The 15,329-nt window shown below is 39.1% G+C and overlaps 3 protein-coding genes across 6 annotated transcripts in view; 1 reads left to right on the forward strand and 2 right to left on the reverse strand.

The window, feature by feature from the left end:
* Positions 1-3,292, reverse strand: part of LOC117236020 (cysteine-rich motor neuron 1 protein-like) — a 156,151-nt gene extending 152,859 nt beyond the window's left edge. Inside the window, exons 1-2 of the mRNA XM_033498596.1 lie at positions 3,119-3,292; positions 1,454-1,776 (exon numbers count right to left, since the gene is read on the reverse strand). Coding sequence (XP_033354487.1) covers positions 1,454-1,599 — 146 coding nt within the window. The 5' untranslated portion in view covers positions 1,600-1,776; positions 3,119-3,292. The remainder of the gene's footprint in view (positions 1-1,453; positions 1,777-3,118) is intronic.
* A 1,177-nt stretch (positions 3,293-4,469) lies between these two features.
* LOC117237840 (nucleoporin NUP188 homolog) lies at positions 4,470-11,006 on the forward strand. Its single transcript, XM_033502220.1, has 5 exons — positions 4,470-4,677; positions 4,807-5,017; positions 5,115-5,579; positions 5,677-5,801; positions 5,874-11,006. The coding sequence occupies exons 1-5, from the start codon at positions 4,649-4,651 to the stop codon at positions 10,747-10,749; spliced, it is 5,706 nt and encodes a 1,901-aa protein (XP_033358111.1). The 5' UTR covers positions 4,470-4,648; the 3' UTR covers positions 10,750-11,006.
* A 694-nt stretch (positions 11,007-11,700) lies between these two features.
* On the reverse strand, positions 11,701-15,184 carry LOC117237856 (mesoderm induction early response protein 1). Of its 4 annotated transcripts, none has more exons than XM_033502255.1 (5): positions 14,539-15,183; positions 14,297-14,432; positions 12,982-14,049; positions 12,782-12,909; positions 11,701-12,551 (listed from the first exon to the last, which is right to left on the reverse strand). In XM_033502255.1, coding segments are annotated over exons 1-5 (1,956 nt in total). In that variant the 5' UTR covers positions 14,541-15,183; the 3' UTR covers positions 11,701-11,929. The 4 variants fall into 4 exon arrangements, with proteins under 4 accessions (XP_033358146.1, XP_033358156.1, XP_033358136.1 ...); XM_033502265.1 differs by lacking the exon at positions 14,539-15,183 and adding an exon at positions 14,134-14,213; XM_033502273.1 differs by having other exon boundaries at positions 12,360-12,576; positions 14,539-15,184.
* Positions 15,185-15,329: the final 145 nt, after the last annotated feature.

The raw sequence follows: 15,329 nt of genomic DNA on the forward strand, positions 1-15,329 counted from the left end.
AGCAATTTACCAATACGAGAGACTACGAATATGAACAGAAATACGGCGAATTTCATTTTCGAAAGAAAGACTCGAGGATCGTGAACTGTTTACCCTGTGCAAAATCTAGAGCGCAGATCCTTCGCCTTAAAATATCTCGTTTACCGGAATGTTACCCTTCCGTTTACGTCTTCGAGCTCGATTTTAACCATCGCATCGCGTCCCATCCCGTTCCAGTAATTCCCTTTACCTAAAGGACTCACCGAGAATTCCTCGTCGTGATAAACGTTAGCTACGCGTATCGAATTCAAAACGACCTCACAGCCCTTGCAGATGGAGAAGATCCGTCGCGAATTCAATCTTCGCATTTTCAATTTGACAAACGAGGGCTGCATCGTTAACCCATGGAAGGTCTTACTCAAGGAAAAGGAAGAATTTCAATTGGATGTTGTTTGCGTTCGAATTTCCACGGGCAATTATTATAGATTAATGAATATTATAAATCGTAGTGCTGATCGATTTATCGTTTACCGCTGCGTGGGGAAAAAATATGGTGTTATGGGGGAAAAACGATCGATTCGCTGGTCGATCGAACGTGCAAGCAAAAAACGGCATGAAATTTCAATGACTGACGCTTTTGTTCACTCCTAGTTTGAATATTCAAGCTTCGCTTTATCAAACGCTATTTTTCATCAGTGCGCCGCTAATACCGGAATAAAATTCACCTGACAAAGAACGCTGCGTAACAAAGAGCAGAACTTTTTCCTCTTCGTTGAAAAAGGAACCGGAATCTCTGTTTTACTAGGGATTTTAATTGCACGGGATCTCTCGATGAATACGACAGACGCGCGAAAATGTCGAATGTTGTTTACAGGAAGAGGAGAAAAAGCTAAATATTGGTTTTTGGTTGGCGGATGTGATTAACGATGCCTGTAACATGTTTCCTATGTGTAAGTCGTGGCTGTTGAAAGAAAATTGTTGGCTGACGAGTGGAGCGAGTCGAAAGTTTAACCGATCGGAAGAGCGCGAAGAACGCGGAAAGAACCGTTCGTACGCGCGACAACCTTCAGAGCAGTGGCAAGTTACAGAAACGAAACGATCGTGCACTTTCTCGTGACAGACGTTAATTCGAAGAATAAACCAGCGTCAGGGGTGTAGACACGATTCCGAAGAAGCTCGATTGCCGTATAATAATTTTATGATCGTAAAATCGGGCGAGTATTAAGGTTTGGATATTCGGGCGAATAGTATGGAACGGGCGAATCTTTGGTAAGAGCCGACGCGTTCTACGTAGCTCTGAATACCGATGACTTACAACTGTCGCTATATCACGGAGATTATTTACAATGCTACGTACAATATCTGTATCTTACGCGCTATAACGTACGCTTATTAAAATCGCGTGAATCGTTGAGAATTCCGGAAGAGAGTTACCTGAGAATTAGCGAGGAAAAGAAACTGGCGCGTGGCTTACCTGCAGGGATCCCAAGTGAGGCCTCCGGGGCAGTCGTCGTCGGTGAGAATGTCACACTCGAAGGGCGAACATACGCAGGAGAGAGCTCTCGCGACCGCGAGCGAGAATACCACGATGCCCCCCAGCAACAGCAACGAGGCCCTCATTTTTCCTCCTCCTCCGCCGCTTTCTTCTTCGTTCTTTATCTCGTCCCTGTTTGTCCTGGCAGCCACGCACGATCACGGACTCGACCAGAAAACGTCGTCCCTCGAATCGCGAGATCAGTTCATCGCGAAACGATTCGCCAGGACGTACATCTCAGCTCCGGTTCGTCAACCGCACACCTAGACACATGTTCTATCGTTGTCTCGCCACGAACAAACTTTGTGTTTTACGCGAGGATCGAGTTACCGATTCCAACGCAGAGCCCCCCCCCCTCCCTCCCTGTCTCTTACAGTGTAGAAAACACGTTTCGTCTTTGTCACGGACTTTTTCGAATTAGCGTTAAATAAAAACACTCCGGTTCAGCCTCGTCGTTCTAACGATAAACACGCGCTTTTCAACTACGCATTACGCTCGAAATACGAAAACTGAGAAACAATCATGCCGGCGTACCTTTAGATTGGCGCGCGATTCCAAACTCTGGAAATATTTACATTACAATTCGGGATCGTTTATCGTCGCGTCGATTAACGCGCTAAATTTCCGTTTGGTTGAAGGCAAACAGAAATTTGATCTTAATCGGTCATCAAAATAATAAACAGAAACGCAAAATAATGGAGATAGAAGTTCTCGCAATCAGGGTTATTCGCGCTATCGTTTATTGGCCAGGTACGCCGGCGTCGCTAATCACGTTCAGCTATTTTCCCACTCGTAACCGAAAGATTTTCTGCCCGGTAATCGAGTAATATCGAAGGCGTTCTCGAAAGAAAAAACCCATAGATTTGGCGAATCGAGCTGACGTAACGGGCAAACACGAAATTAATTTCAGATCGCCGCACCGCAATCCAAACGATTGCGAGCAAGCTCGATCACCTTGCGTTGCGATCGCGCAATTAAATTACGAGAGTAAGAGGCCACCGAGCAAGAGCTCGGAGAACCGCAGTGCCGCATACGCGGTGCAACATTCTGGAATTTCGGGAAGTCCTATTAAACGCGAAAATACTTTTAACGCGCACCATGTACATGCTACGTACGCGTCAGAGAATACTGTACGTACTCGAGGTTGTATTTCCCGACGGATGCATCCACGGTAACAAGAATCGCGACGTACATACATTATGGAAACAAACACGTCCGGGAGCAGCTCGAAATGAAATATTCGCCGACTTGTTCGTAGCCCCCTGAACCTGTTCGCTGTTGTTGCGTTCCCCAATGATTTCACGCTTTACGTTTATAAGATACTTTCGAATATCGCGGATGAAACATCGAGCTAAACGATCGGTATCAAAATCGTCGTACGAGCTTTCCGTCAATGCTCGAATGAAACTTCACTTTCGTCAAGAAAAATTCTGTAAGAAAGGGCTTCTGGGAATGTCGCGTACTGTAGCTTATTAATCGTATAAAATACGCAAAATATGGAGAAGGGCAAATCGGTCGTCGAACAAACGGATCGCGAAAACGCGTGTCCCGTGTGTTTCATCGATTCGAAAAGTAACCGATTGTCGAAAAAATAGAGATATTTACAAGAATGATGCGTAGCAGGTCGCATAGTAATCCCGATAAATGTACAGTTTCCTCCGTTGATGCACTCACGCTGGCAGCAACAACATCGTGCACAACCGAACAAAACGTAATTTTCCGTCGACAACGTAACACCCGATTCGCTCTGTGTTCAAGACGAACGTGCACTGACGAACAATCGGTGTCTACGACGCGGCGTCGGCCGTTTCGACGTCTCGCGTCGGCGCTCTAACGCCACTTCTTTCCTTGCGAACCACTTCTTCACCTGCTACTGTTCTATCGAAACGATCTCGTTTCGTTTCTTCTACAGCAGCTGTCATGACACCTACGCACTTTTTTTCATGTTATTTTTATTTTCATGTAAATTTCTGATTTCGCGTTAACGATAACCGATTCGACATTTGTTACTTACCACAAACCTCAAACGTATCGGCAGGTCGGTATTGCCCCGAAAAGCTCATTGTTTGTAGCGGACAAAATTACCAGCTTCTTTTGATGGATAACAAGCTTGTATAAGAAGAAAAAATATATGATCCGCCGTCGACCAGTAACCAGCGTGATAAGCCAGTTGCCAACTTTCTTATACCTAGTTACAGGTATTAACTGTAACAAATGCATCCGACATCTGTCTCTGTAACAGTGCTCTTTTCTTTCTATCTCGCTCTCTTGAGACTGATTTTTCTTTCGTACGTCTTACAAACCCAATCTTTATTCCTAATGTCTATTGGGTACCAACTCCTGCCGCTCGTATCTTTACGAACTACGAATCTTCGTTGTGTTTAGAATAACATATGCATATTTTACTGTAATCTAGTCAGTTACTGTAATATGAGAAATATCATGATTTACACGCAAAACAGACGATTTTAACTCGATACGTAATGGCGACTACGACAAGAATATTGCGTACGGTTCTAACAGAAATGATTCCTTCGATCTTATTCATTTTTGCCTGGGACGAAAATTGACGTTCACACAATAGCACAGTGTACTACTTATTCATCCGTGAAAATTAATTAAAACGAGCGACACCACTACAAGATAATTCTTGGACATCACTCAACACCCCCTAAAATTATGCTAAAATAAATATTATCAGGTATACTTGCTTCTTGATACTAGCAACATTAATTTCTGTACAAAAATTACAAACTTTCCAGAAAGAATCACTTTCATTCGACTAACGAGAAGCCATAATTGTAACTACGCGCCACTTCTTGGCGGGAAATCTATGACAGTGCGACCAACATAAACTAACCTAAAATCCCTAGTACATCATCGTTTCAGAAATATACAAATCTATCGTCCAATTAACCGAAAACTCGTACGTTGGTATCAGACGAAAGACTTTATATGCCGATTGAGGTTAGGTCTCGATCGTTGTTTATAATAGTAGTTTTAAAGACATGTTAGTAAAATAGGAATAAATAGGATGTTTAAATGGTATATTTAGTTAAATTTCGTATACCTTAAGTATCTTATAAGAAATTTTTAACACATTTTACATGTTTTACATAAACGAATGTATTGAAGATGGAAGTACCTACCGTAGGAAGTTTACCGTAAGTAAATAATATTTGAAATTTTATTTAATTAATGAAATCTTTGCTATTTCTATTGCTTCATAAAAATGAATCTTTTTCATATTATCACTGTCGCGAATGACGAATTCATGTTATATGGAATATAAGTTATTGCAAGGAATTATGGTTTTTAATATCGGATACGGTGTGCCGGTGTGAAAAACAATTAGTAGAAGATGAAATTAAAAAGGAAACTAAACTGCTTAAAGAAGGGCTATTATTTTTTAAGCCATATACCGAAGCATCGCTTCAAAACATTCCCAAAAATGATCCATCCCCTAGAATGTACGAATTAATTAGTAAACTGGCTCCACTTCTCGTATGTATTACAAATAAATTTTTGCATCTAATTTTTCTTTCCTTAATTATCGTGAAAAATGATCGATTCATTCTGTTTTCTTTTTTTCTTTTTCTAGAATTTAGACGCCATAATTACATGGGATTTAGTATGTAATTTTATAAAATACGAGTATCGAAATTGCGCGGAAACTTTCGCATCGCAACTTATAGATTTTACATCGATGAAAGCATTGATCGACGATATTTGGGAATTTTATTACTCTGAAAGAATGACCGTGATAAAGTGCCTTAAACTTATGGTCGAATACAAAGATAAAGGGCATCGTTATCAAAAAGAATTTGCAAAGTTTTTCGATGATGTCCTATTTGGAGCGCTATTAGAATCTATTCGAAAACAGATAGAAGCGTTAAAAACAGTAAACCCACCGATACGATCGCAGCTGTGTACAGAAGAGTACCTACACAGATTATACAACAGTAGCCTTATAGAAATGCGGGAATTACTGCATATATTAACGGTCATCATTCACGATATTCATATCGCCGAGACCGAATTTATGAAATTTTATGAAAGCATCGGAGTAAGCATTGCCCAAAGTTTACATATCTTGGTATATTTTGTGGATAGTATCTAATAATCTAATAATCTCTAATAATCTGATAATTTTACATTTACAGGGAGAACCAAGGCGATTAGCAAGTACAAAAAGTCACGAAGATAAAAAAGCAATTGCCAGAAAAATTAAAGAAATACAGTATAGTCAAGCAGCTTTATTTTTAGTAACATTAGATGTCAGAAAACAGTATGTTTTTTTTTTATACTTTTACCTAGAATGAACTATAATTTTTATGTTAAAAATATTTCTTCTTTATAGTCCCAACATGGAAGAGTGGATACAGAGCGTAAGAAAGAGTATGCAAGAAACTTTTGAACAAAAATGCATTCGCGACAATTCTCCTCAAGATAGTCCACTATTCTTATCCTGGATGTTAGCAAATTATGCCATTGATCCTGAAAATATTGATACGATGAATCGATTTAGACCATTCGGTATTAAAGCTATACAACTGAATGTTTTTCATTATTTACAAGATTTAATGAATAGCGAAATGATTTGTGAAAAAACCCATTATGCTGAAATTGTACGGAGCAGTGTATATAATCTTCTTACTTTGGTATGTGCTTTCGTTGACGAAGATAAATTGAACGCGCTAAATGATATTTTCAATGCTGTAGCTGCTACAATTCAATTTAGTGAAACTGCGGCCCGATTTTGGGAAGAGCGTAACGATGGTTTGTGGCTGATTTATAAATTCGCAGCTGAACAGTTTCCATACGAGTTTGAACCGTTAACGAACATTGCAATCGGATTGGCGAGCGCGTCAGAATTAAGTGCCGAAAGAATCGCAATGGAACTGGATAATCTTCAATCGTTAACATTGGAGATACCACGACAACGAGACCATAATAAACCGTTGAGACCATACGAACAAGAATGTACAATTCACAAAAACTCGTATACGATATTAGAAGGTTGTCCTCGTGAAAATATACGTATATTGTCAAGTGAACGGGAAATAGTGATATTTCGTCAAAAGGCAAGCTATTGGGACGCTTTACATCACAAGATAGAACAACTTTTTTCTCAAGCAGGTGGCAGAATTACAGGAACTAATGAAATGAATAAGAATTTGCCCGAACACGTCTCACAGGGCTTAAAATTGTTAAAAACATTAGCCAAACGTACATGGATACGACAAAGTATGGTCATTCCAGCAGAACTAAGTTTTGAAATTATAAACAGATTTTCTTATCCAGTATTACCTGAAGAGAAAATGTACATATACAAAATAGTTGCAGCTTGCATCGGTATTTCATCCGAACTCGTGTTGGAGTATCCGGAAGAAATATTGTCGCGAATGCGAGCTGGTGTTTATCCAAGATTCAATAATCGGTATCAAAAAACATTAGATTTTGCAGAAGCGGTTTCTTTCGATGGTGGTATAATTGCGTCGTGGTTATCTGCTATAGAAACGATTGCACACTCGTATCCAATTCTAAACGCATATCTAGATATTTTATCGAAATATTTAATCCGAAAGTATAACGAGGAAGCTCTATATACAATAGAAATACCTGGTATGGTATTTTTATTGCAAGGTGTTTTACCGAAATTAGATTCTTGGTATTTCGATTTGGACGCGGAAAGAACCGACTTATGGTTAAAAAGTATGTTTTGCCTTCATAGAGCGCTCGAATCTAGTCTACCAAAGGAGGATATACGTAATGAATTACAACTTGTTGTCGCGTATAGTTTACTGTATTTAGAACCACGACACGCATTATTAAAATTGATTCGTACTGGCGAACGTACTTTGCATAATAAAATGATGGCGGAAACAGATTGGATTCGAGGAAAGGGATTCAAAGCGATGAAAAGCGTACAATTAGCCTTGTCCGTGGTAAATAGATTACTAATATTTCGAAAATCATTGGGTCTTGAAATAAGAGATAGGTCACCGTTAGAGGCTGCCTTATATTCTTCACCTCGTGTACCAAACGGTCTCTTAATAGTGCCTACAATTGTGAATTATCTGTATGTCTGGTTTAGTCCGCCTTTGCAAGCGATGGCTGTTAGACTGTTGAAAAAATTTGCCGAAGGATCATCTATGTCGCTTCTAGTTTGTATGGGTATGGACGGTACCGCTATACGAGAGACCTTTGCCTCTCGTAGAGGGCTTATGTCGCCAACCTGTGTCGCGGATGTTAAAGTCGCTATTCTTGAACTGGTTGCTGTGTGCCTAGAAAAGCAACCCGGCCTGACGGAAGCTCTATTTAATATCGTACATCCAGCAGAATGCAAACGAATATTTCCTCGATCGGTGGAAGAATTTTTTACAGAAGGATGCAGACAATTTCTAGTTAAATACCTAAATCGAATCTATGAGAAAGATAACATCGTGTGTGACAAATTGTATAACAGCACGATGACGTTATTACGAGCAATGTGGTATCATAGAAACGAGATTCTTGTTAACTTTTTTCGAAAGCGGGAGAACTTTTGGACTCAGTTATTTGCTCCGCTTTTTAGGGAAATAGTACCAGGTGTGAAAGGATATTCTCATCTGCTGGATATAATTACTTTAGAGCTATTCAAAAGTACCACGTTGGAAGACGATTTTAACACGAACCTGAAGAAACTTTTAGATAAATCAACGGATTATTGGAAGAAACTGACGATATATATACTGGACGATGTACACGCCGATAGCGAAGAGTCAAACAGAAATGAGAAGCGAGATAGTAATGTTACGGATTCCTTGTATGAAACTAATTTGGAATCTTGGTATAATTTTATCGTCACGTTAACCGACGAAAGAATAGCAAAAAATTATCCTATTAACGTATCCCAAGCGCAATTGATAACGCAACGTTCTTTAGAATCGTTATTGGAACGAATCAAACAATCTTATAATGTTTCTAGCCAAAAAATTACAATGTTACTGGCGTCTTTAACGCTTCGATGTATCACTTCTTGGAAACAGATGTGCGTCGATGATTCTAGAATTTTCAAATCGGGATTGACCCAGCTAATGCAAGAAATTGGCCAAGCTTATCGCAGTTATGGAAAGTCTTTGCGTCAAACGCTGATTTCTCTACTTCTCGGATGCGTGCAATGTGTGAAAAGCACTTTACGCGAAGACGTGACGAGTCTCGAATATCTTTTATCGCATTCCTGTATAATCGCTGCCAGCGAGTTAGAGGAGTTGAAGGAAGCCGCTACTGAATTGGAGAAACGAAAACAGCAACAGTACTCGGTTGAACGAAAAGGTATTGACAAAACAGTCACCATCGATAGCGTGATCGCGCAAAAGAATGCCGATGAAAGAAATGCGGAAACCGTTCGCGGGATTCGGGAAAGTTTACCAGCAACACTGGCTGTTTGCATGGTTACTCAATTATTACGCTCCTACGTGGAACGAAGTTCTACTGTGAAGCATCAACGAAAGTCTAGCTGCGTGCAACTTCGACAAATGATACCGGAATTGATGACATGCATCGGTATTACTTTGCAAAAGTATCCATATTTAAGGTTTAGTACGGCCGCTCTTAATTTGCTCAATTTAATCATTCGTTCGCCGTACACTCTACATCCCGTCAATGAGAATGATATTGCAAAACTATGGTTGAGCCTAATTCCTCCCAGCGACATTGGAAATAGTATGTTGGACTCGTTGTACAACGATTGCCCGAATGGAAAGTGGCGATGCCAGGATTGGTGGCCGCTCTATACGCTCGGTCTTGAATTTGTAATAGGACTCGTGACTAGAGAAACACCTACCATCTACATAAAATCTATCGTCATATTTTTTAATTCTCACGAATATCAATTAATGGTTGCATCGACCTTGTTAAGACATACAGCGGATCTTTTTGCTGCCGATCTGGTACAATCCCTCGTTGCTCTTATTCATATCGTAGCAACACAGCCGTACGTTTGGAATTCGATACAGCCAAACGTTTGCGAGACTCTGATCAAATGTATGTATTTGGCATACGATAATACCGTAAACTTGTTACTGCGACCGCGAATTCTCAAGTTCATCATCGACGGTATCAGCGTAGAAAGTGCCGAGGAATTGGAGTCTTGTGACAAAAGATCACCAAGTGGTGAATTAAAATTACTAGTTAACAAACTGATCGTCATAAACACAACTTGTGCGTTAAGCTTCGTTCACTTTTCACCAAGACTAAACACTCTCGTAGACACTATATATACGCAAGACTTTTGGTATACTCCCATGGCGGAAATGAACTTCGGACCACCTCAGATGAGCATGAGTTCCGGCCCGCGATTAACTTACGGCACGATAATCAGCTCGACACAGTTATTTACGCAAGCTTTGCATTCTCGATCTCAACCTGTGAGTACTTTGTCCGTTTCTCTCGGTGGCCAACCAGATAAATCAGATTCCGCTAAGAAGGAATGGGAACATGCCGCGCCAGAGGATCGACGAATGCATTCGAGCAAAGATTTAAGGAGGATTATCCATGCGGCATCCGGTTCCACTTCGAGATCATCTTCCAACGTAGCGAGTGAATTTTTGGTGTACGTTAGTGGCCTAGATGTAACTGTGCCACTGTTAAGTAGCCCAAGACTTGTGCGGAGACCGTACGATCCACTTATTTGTGAAAATACTATTCTGTCAAGAGCAACGGCCTTGACAAGCGGTAGACACGTAACGAAAGGAGTGTCTGCCGGAAATGACAGCCCTGTCGTAGCGAAATATCAAAAATTTAGCGACCCTTGGTTCGAATCTATGGACGAAAATAATACGAGATTCGCTCTTGAAGTCAATCTCGTGTTAATCTTGTGTCAAGCCCTAGAAGGGGTCAGGAGTCCAAGAATCGCACTTCGAGATCGTCAGCTAATAGCGCGCGAAACGGTGACCGAATTAGGAGTTTTCTTTGATTTTCTGGAACATCGAGGTACTCCCGACGATTGGCAGGTTAAAGGATCGTTAATTAATCCCGACGCCAAAAGCGTAAGAACTATTCAACAAACTGTTGACTTCAATCAAGTTGTCTTACCCGCCAGATTAAAAGAGACAGAAAGAAAGGAACTTGTAGAAGACATATTAACTACGGGAAAATTCACAACCAATATCAGTAGTGTACAGTTTTTACCTTTGATGAGGAAATTATTGAAAACAGTGGTGGAATCGCTAGATTTAACACAGTATCCATAACAGCATCGAGATTGCGATAAATCTTTGAACTCTTTGAAAAAGGGAAGAAAACGACAGGAAAATATTCGGCATCGTACAAAAGAAGTAAAAATTTATGATTATTTATAGTATATATGGAAATTCACAATAAAGTAACGATTTTTTATTTAAGATATAATTCTACGTCTTCAGCGTGTGTAAAGGATAAAGAAATTAAGTGCAAGGATACACAAATGTGCTGTTTAAAATTTGTTTCTTATAAATAAAATATGATAGAACGACGACCAAAGTATTTAGAGTCGTCTAACATGTTGTGTATCCTTGGTGAAAATACAAAAGAAAAAAAAAAAAAGAAATAAGTACATTTTCATTAAATTTCATTTAATTTAACCATTTTAAAAGATTATCGAAATTTTGATTTTCATCAAACTTATAGATCGCTTTTTTTGTACACTTAGTAGTATCAGGAGCTAGACACGTGTTTAGTAGAGACGTGCGAGAACCAAAAATATCGGGTCGGATCAGATCAGGTCTCGAAAGTATTTCGAGAATATCGGGATTTGTTAAGAATTTTCTGAATCCGAACTCACTTTGTCATTAGTATCAACAGAGCTAGTCCTAAAATGTAGTCCACATTGTCGAAATTCTCGGGAATCCCGATATTCTCGAGTCTCCAAATACTTTTGGGGCCCAACCTGACTATGGGATTCTAGCACATCCCTAGTGCTTAGACGACAACAGTATAATTATTTTCATAAATTTTGCATCCAATTTATACAATCCTGCCATTTGTAATGTTAATAACGTTTAATTAGTTTGTAAAGTACGAATACTTTAAACTCATCTTCCTGTATGAACCTCATCTACGGAACCAGAAGTAGTTGTCGGAAAGTAGAAAGCAGAAAATGGAAAAAGCTATAGTAATTCACGTTCACGTGCCACTTATCCTACTTAATTATCTTTTCGATTTACTTATTTTGCTATCATTTTATTTTAGTTTTGCGAAAAACTTGTTCTTTGCTTTGTTTCCGTTATATCGATCGATAATCATATTTATACGATACAGTACAAAAATATAATTCATGATATTAACGAATATTATATGTTACGACAATAGTGATAACGCGAGTGTTAAATGGATCACATCGCACCAAGACATAGGACGTCTTCCAGGCTTAAAACCTGAAAGTCGTGTTCGACGCTAAGGGGGCAAATGAGGTAAAATGTTCTCTGGCGATGGTGAATCGTGTACATCGTTGCTTCTCGACGTCACTCTCGAATGATAGAAATTATTAGAGGCGGCAGAAGTGATGGTAGAACTGCTTGTAACCGTACTTGTAATTCCAACGGCCGTAACCATCGGAACGGTGCTAGTTGTTGTCGTATTTATCGTAATTGTCGTTACAATAGAGGAGGTAGAGTGACTTCGAGACGTCAAATTCGACCACATATGTGGGTTAGTGTAGCTAGAATCGGACGGTGAACATTCGGAATGACGAGTTGACGTAGTACAATATATAGATGATGACAATGTAGTTGAAACAGAACCTGAGGACGATACAGTCACAGCGGTTGATACCGGTGGTGGTGGAGGTGGAGGAGGGAGTGGCGGCGGTGCTGGCGTTGGTCCATTCGAATCTGCTAAAGGATCAATTACGGTACCATCCCATGGTTCCGCCGATTTTGCTTCGTCATTGTTTGGAGCATTAACGGTTGTCCTTTGCCGTTTCGCATCACCATACAATAAGCAATGAACATTTGGTGAACTGCTACGGTCGCGAACACCCTCTTGTTCTTCCAGAAATCGGTCCATATAGTCCCTGCTTACGATTCAACGATCTTGTCATACTTCAAGTTTTCAATCGTAACATAAAAATATAACAACAGAAAGTATATGATTTCATTGAAACTTAATTTAATGAAGATTTAATGAAAGAAAAGAAGAAAAAAGATATAAATACAGTATATTCGATCATTGTGGCAATTTAAATTTATAAACATTTGATCTTCTAAACAATTAATTCTATTTGTGTAAATCAGAGAAAATACTCACGTGATACCAGGATGTAAAGCATACTTCTTCTTTTCTAAGCGAGCCTTATATGTAAATATATCATGCCGTTCCGTTTTCTTCCAAAGATAATAAAATTGCACCAATTCGCCAACAGATCGCGTTCGAACCTGTTACGATGACCCTTATGTTACGTACAATTGTTTCTCGCTACTGGGAAGTAGTTCGAGGTTGATGCATACCTTATTCTTCTGTATAAGATGAAAATCTTTTCCGTAACTTCGTAATCCAGATTCAAAATTATGACATTCTTCTTCCGACCAAAGACTAACTGCATCCGTTGGCGGTACGACGTTCATTCTTCGTCTTCTTAATGCCTCCTCGAGATTGTAACCACATTGTAACAATAGATATAAAGCTTGCTCGTCGTCTCTAATATGAGATCCTGTCGGCAGAGAACCACCTTTTACAGCTGGTAACTGTGCCCGTTCTAAAAACTCTTCAGTTTCCTCTTCGGGTATGTGGCTGGGATCCCACAGCATTTTGTCCTCATTCTCGTAAGGTAAAGCATCGTCGTAATGACAGAGACCTTCTGGTATAGCCGCTTGGTAATTAATACCGACCATGATTGTCTTCTTCCATTCTTCTTCGTCTGGACTATAATCGCAATCGTCTTCTTCTTCTTCGCTCTGTGGTCGTGAAACGCTTCGCAATAATCTTGACGTACCGCTACCTATACCACCGCTAACTATTCCATCTTCTCCTCCATCTACTATACCACTGCTAACACTACCTTCTACTCCACCTCCCGTATTATCGTTTGTACAGCTAGCAAGCGCGGTTATGCTACTGCATTTGGCAGTAGTAGTGCCACCCATTGTTGAAGTCGTCCTTGTATTTTCATTGTTACTACAACCATCGATCATAGAACATTCTTCCCCTTCACCTTCTTCATCGTCTTCATCATCATCGGGAATTCTGTGTCGTCTGTTATTGTCTCCAGTACCTACATCACTGGTATTACTTCCTTTCATCGTTGATCCTGACACCAACGATGACGAATCTTTTCCTTTTACCAACATCTCTGTGTAAAATTGCTTGAGATCTGGCTCGTTACTAGTTGCATCCGCTTCGTCATCATCTTCGTCGTCATCCGCGTCGTTATCTCCCTTATCTGAATATTGTTCTTCAATTTCTGGATCGCCGCTTCCAGATGGGATTAGCATTTGGTCTGAACTGTTTGAGTTTTCTGTAGACGGGTCCCCGTATCCATACATCGCAAGTAGGTCTTTTAGTGGCATATCACCTTCCTGAAAGGAGACAAGAACACAAATGATTACTATGCCACATATAGCAAACCGACTAAACATACGAATCTCACTACGAGAACGCACTTTGAGTCCAAAGTGTTGTAGAAACTTATCATAATTGTAATTATTTATGGGCTTGATTTTTTCATTTCACAGGCTTGATCCTAGAATAGTTGGGATCAGAATCTTGTTACAAAATGAACATCGCATATGTTAAATATTTAACTCTGTCACTTCAGAATTATACCTTTTGTAAGTTGGACAACTCGTTGTGAGAATCTTCACTACCTTCTAAAGCTTCTTCTTCATCTAAAGTCCGTTCATCATCAAAATCATTTACCATCATTTCTGTAGTTGGACCCATTTCATAATCTCGATCTGCCCTATAAATTATTAAGTACATAAAAATTTGTTTACATATTCTTCTTTTAGAATAGTCATTGATTATCAAATATATCAAAACCTATTCATTGATTCATCTATACTAACATGTTTATATTTTTTGCAGTAACCAAAGTTGAAACATATCACGTAGATGTTAGATGGCTGTATCTAAAGTAATACACTGAGCGATGCACACTATCAAAATGATGAAGAAGAGTGTTCTTGAGCTACCTACGTTGTAGATTTTCTCTGGTTTCAATAATTTATTTATAAACACTTTTATCATATAAACAAAGTAATACTAAGAGAATGTAATATGCAACTTGTAACACGAATGTAACCTTAAATTTTTATGACATTAATGCTGACATTTACATTCACGACAACCACTCATTTTTTTTAACAAACAATATGATACAAATTAACTGTATTCTAGTTTCTTGTTTCTGGCACTCCGTACTATTCCGAATTTCACTACACCTCACTAAGAATCTTTGATTACAATGTACATATTCACAAAGAATAGAAAATTTTTTCACACAAAAGTTTTATGATATATCTAACATTTTTCTAAGGCACATTTTTAATCAATGACAAAACAGTCTCAACCGTATCAAAAAAAATCATACAGAACTCTAACAAATTTTGAGGAAACAAACTGAAAAATGCACAATACATTATTTATATTCATCAAATGTTCCATTACGCTTCTATATCATTCTGAAAAGCGGGAAATTCATGAAACGCGTTAGAACAACCAATCACGAACACTTACGATTATGTAGAAAGTGTTTTACCATTGGTTGAAAAACGTGTTTTCCTAAATAAATACTTTTGTGGCAATTCTTGTAAATGCATCCTTATAAACTTTTAACTTTTCGTTAATTCTTAATATT

The sequence above is a fragment of the Bombus vosnesenskii genome, unplaced genomic scaffold, assembly GCF_011952255.1.
Source record: "Bombus vosnesenskii isolate JDL3184/JDL3185 unplaced genomic scaffold, Bvos_JDL3184-5_v1.1 scf7180000013264, whole genome shotgun sequence".
Lineage (NCBI taxonomy): Eukaryota > Metazoa > Arthropoda > Insecta > Hymenoptera > Apidae > Bombus > Bombus vosnesenskii.

Coding starts and splice junctions, on each gene's coding strand:
- LOC117237840 (XM_033502220.1), top strand. CDS start 4,649: ATGGAAGTACCTACCGTAGGAAGTTTACC. Junction 4,678..4,806: donor CCTACCGTAGGAAGTTTACC/GTAAGTAAATAA, acceptor ATGGAATATAAG/TTATTGCAAGGAATTATGGT. Junction 5,802..5,873: donor ACATTAGATGTCAGAAAACA/GTATGTTTTTTT, acceptor TCTTCTTTATAG/TCCCAACATGGAAGAGTGGA.
- LOC117237856 (XM_033502245.1), bottom strand. CDS start 14,452: ATGTACTTAATAATTTATAGGGCAGATCGAGATTATGAAATGGGTCCA. Junction 14,050..14,296: donor AGTTGTCCAACTTACAAAAG/GTATAATTCTGA, acceptor GTCTCCTTTCAG/GAAGGTGATATGCCACTAAA. Junction 12,549..12,781: donor GCTTTACATCCTGGTATCAC/GTGAGTATTTTC, acceptor AATCGTAAGCAG/GGACTATATGGACCGATTTC.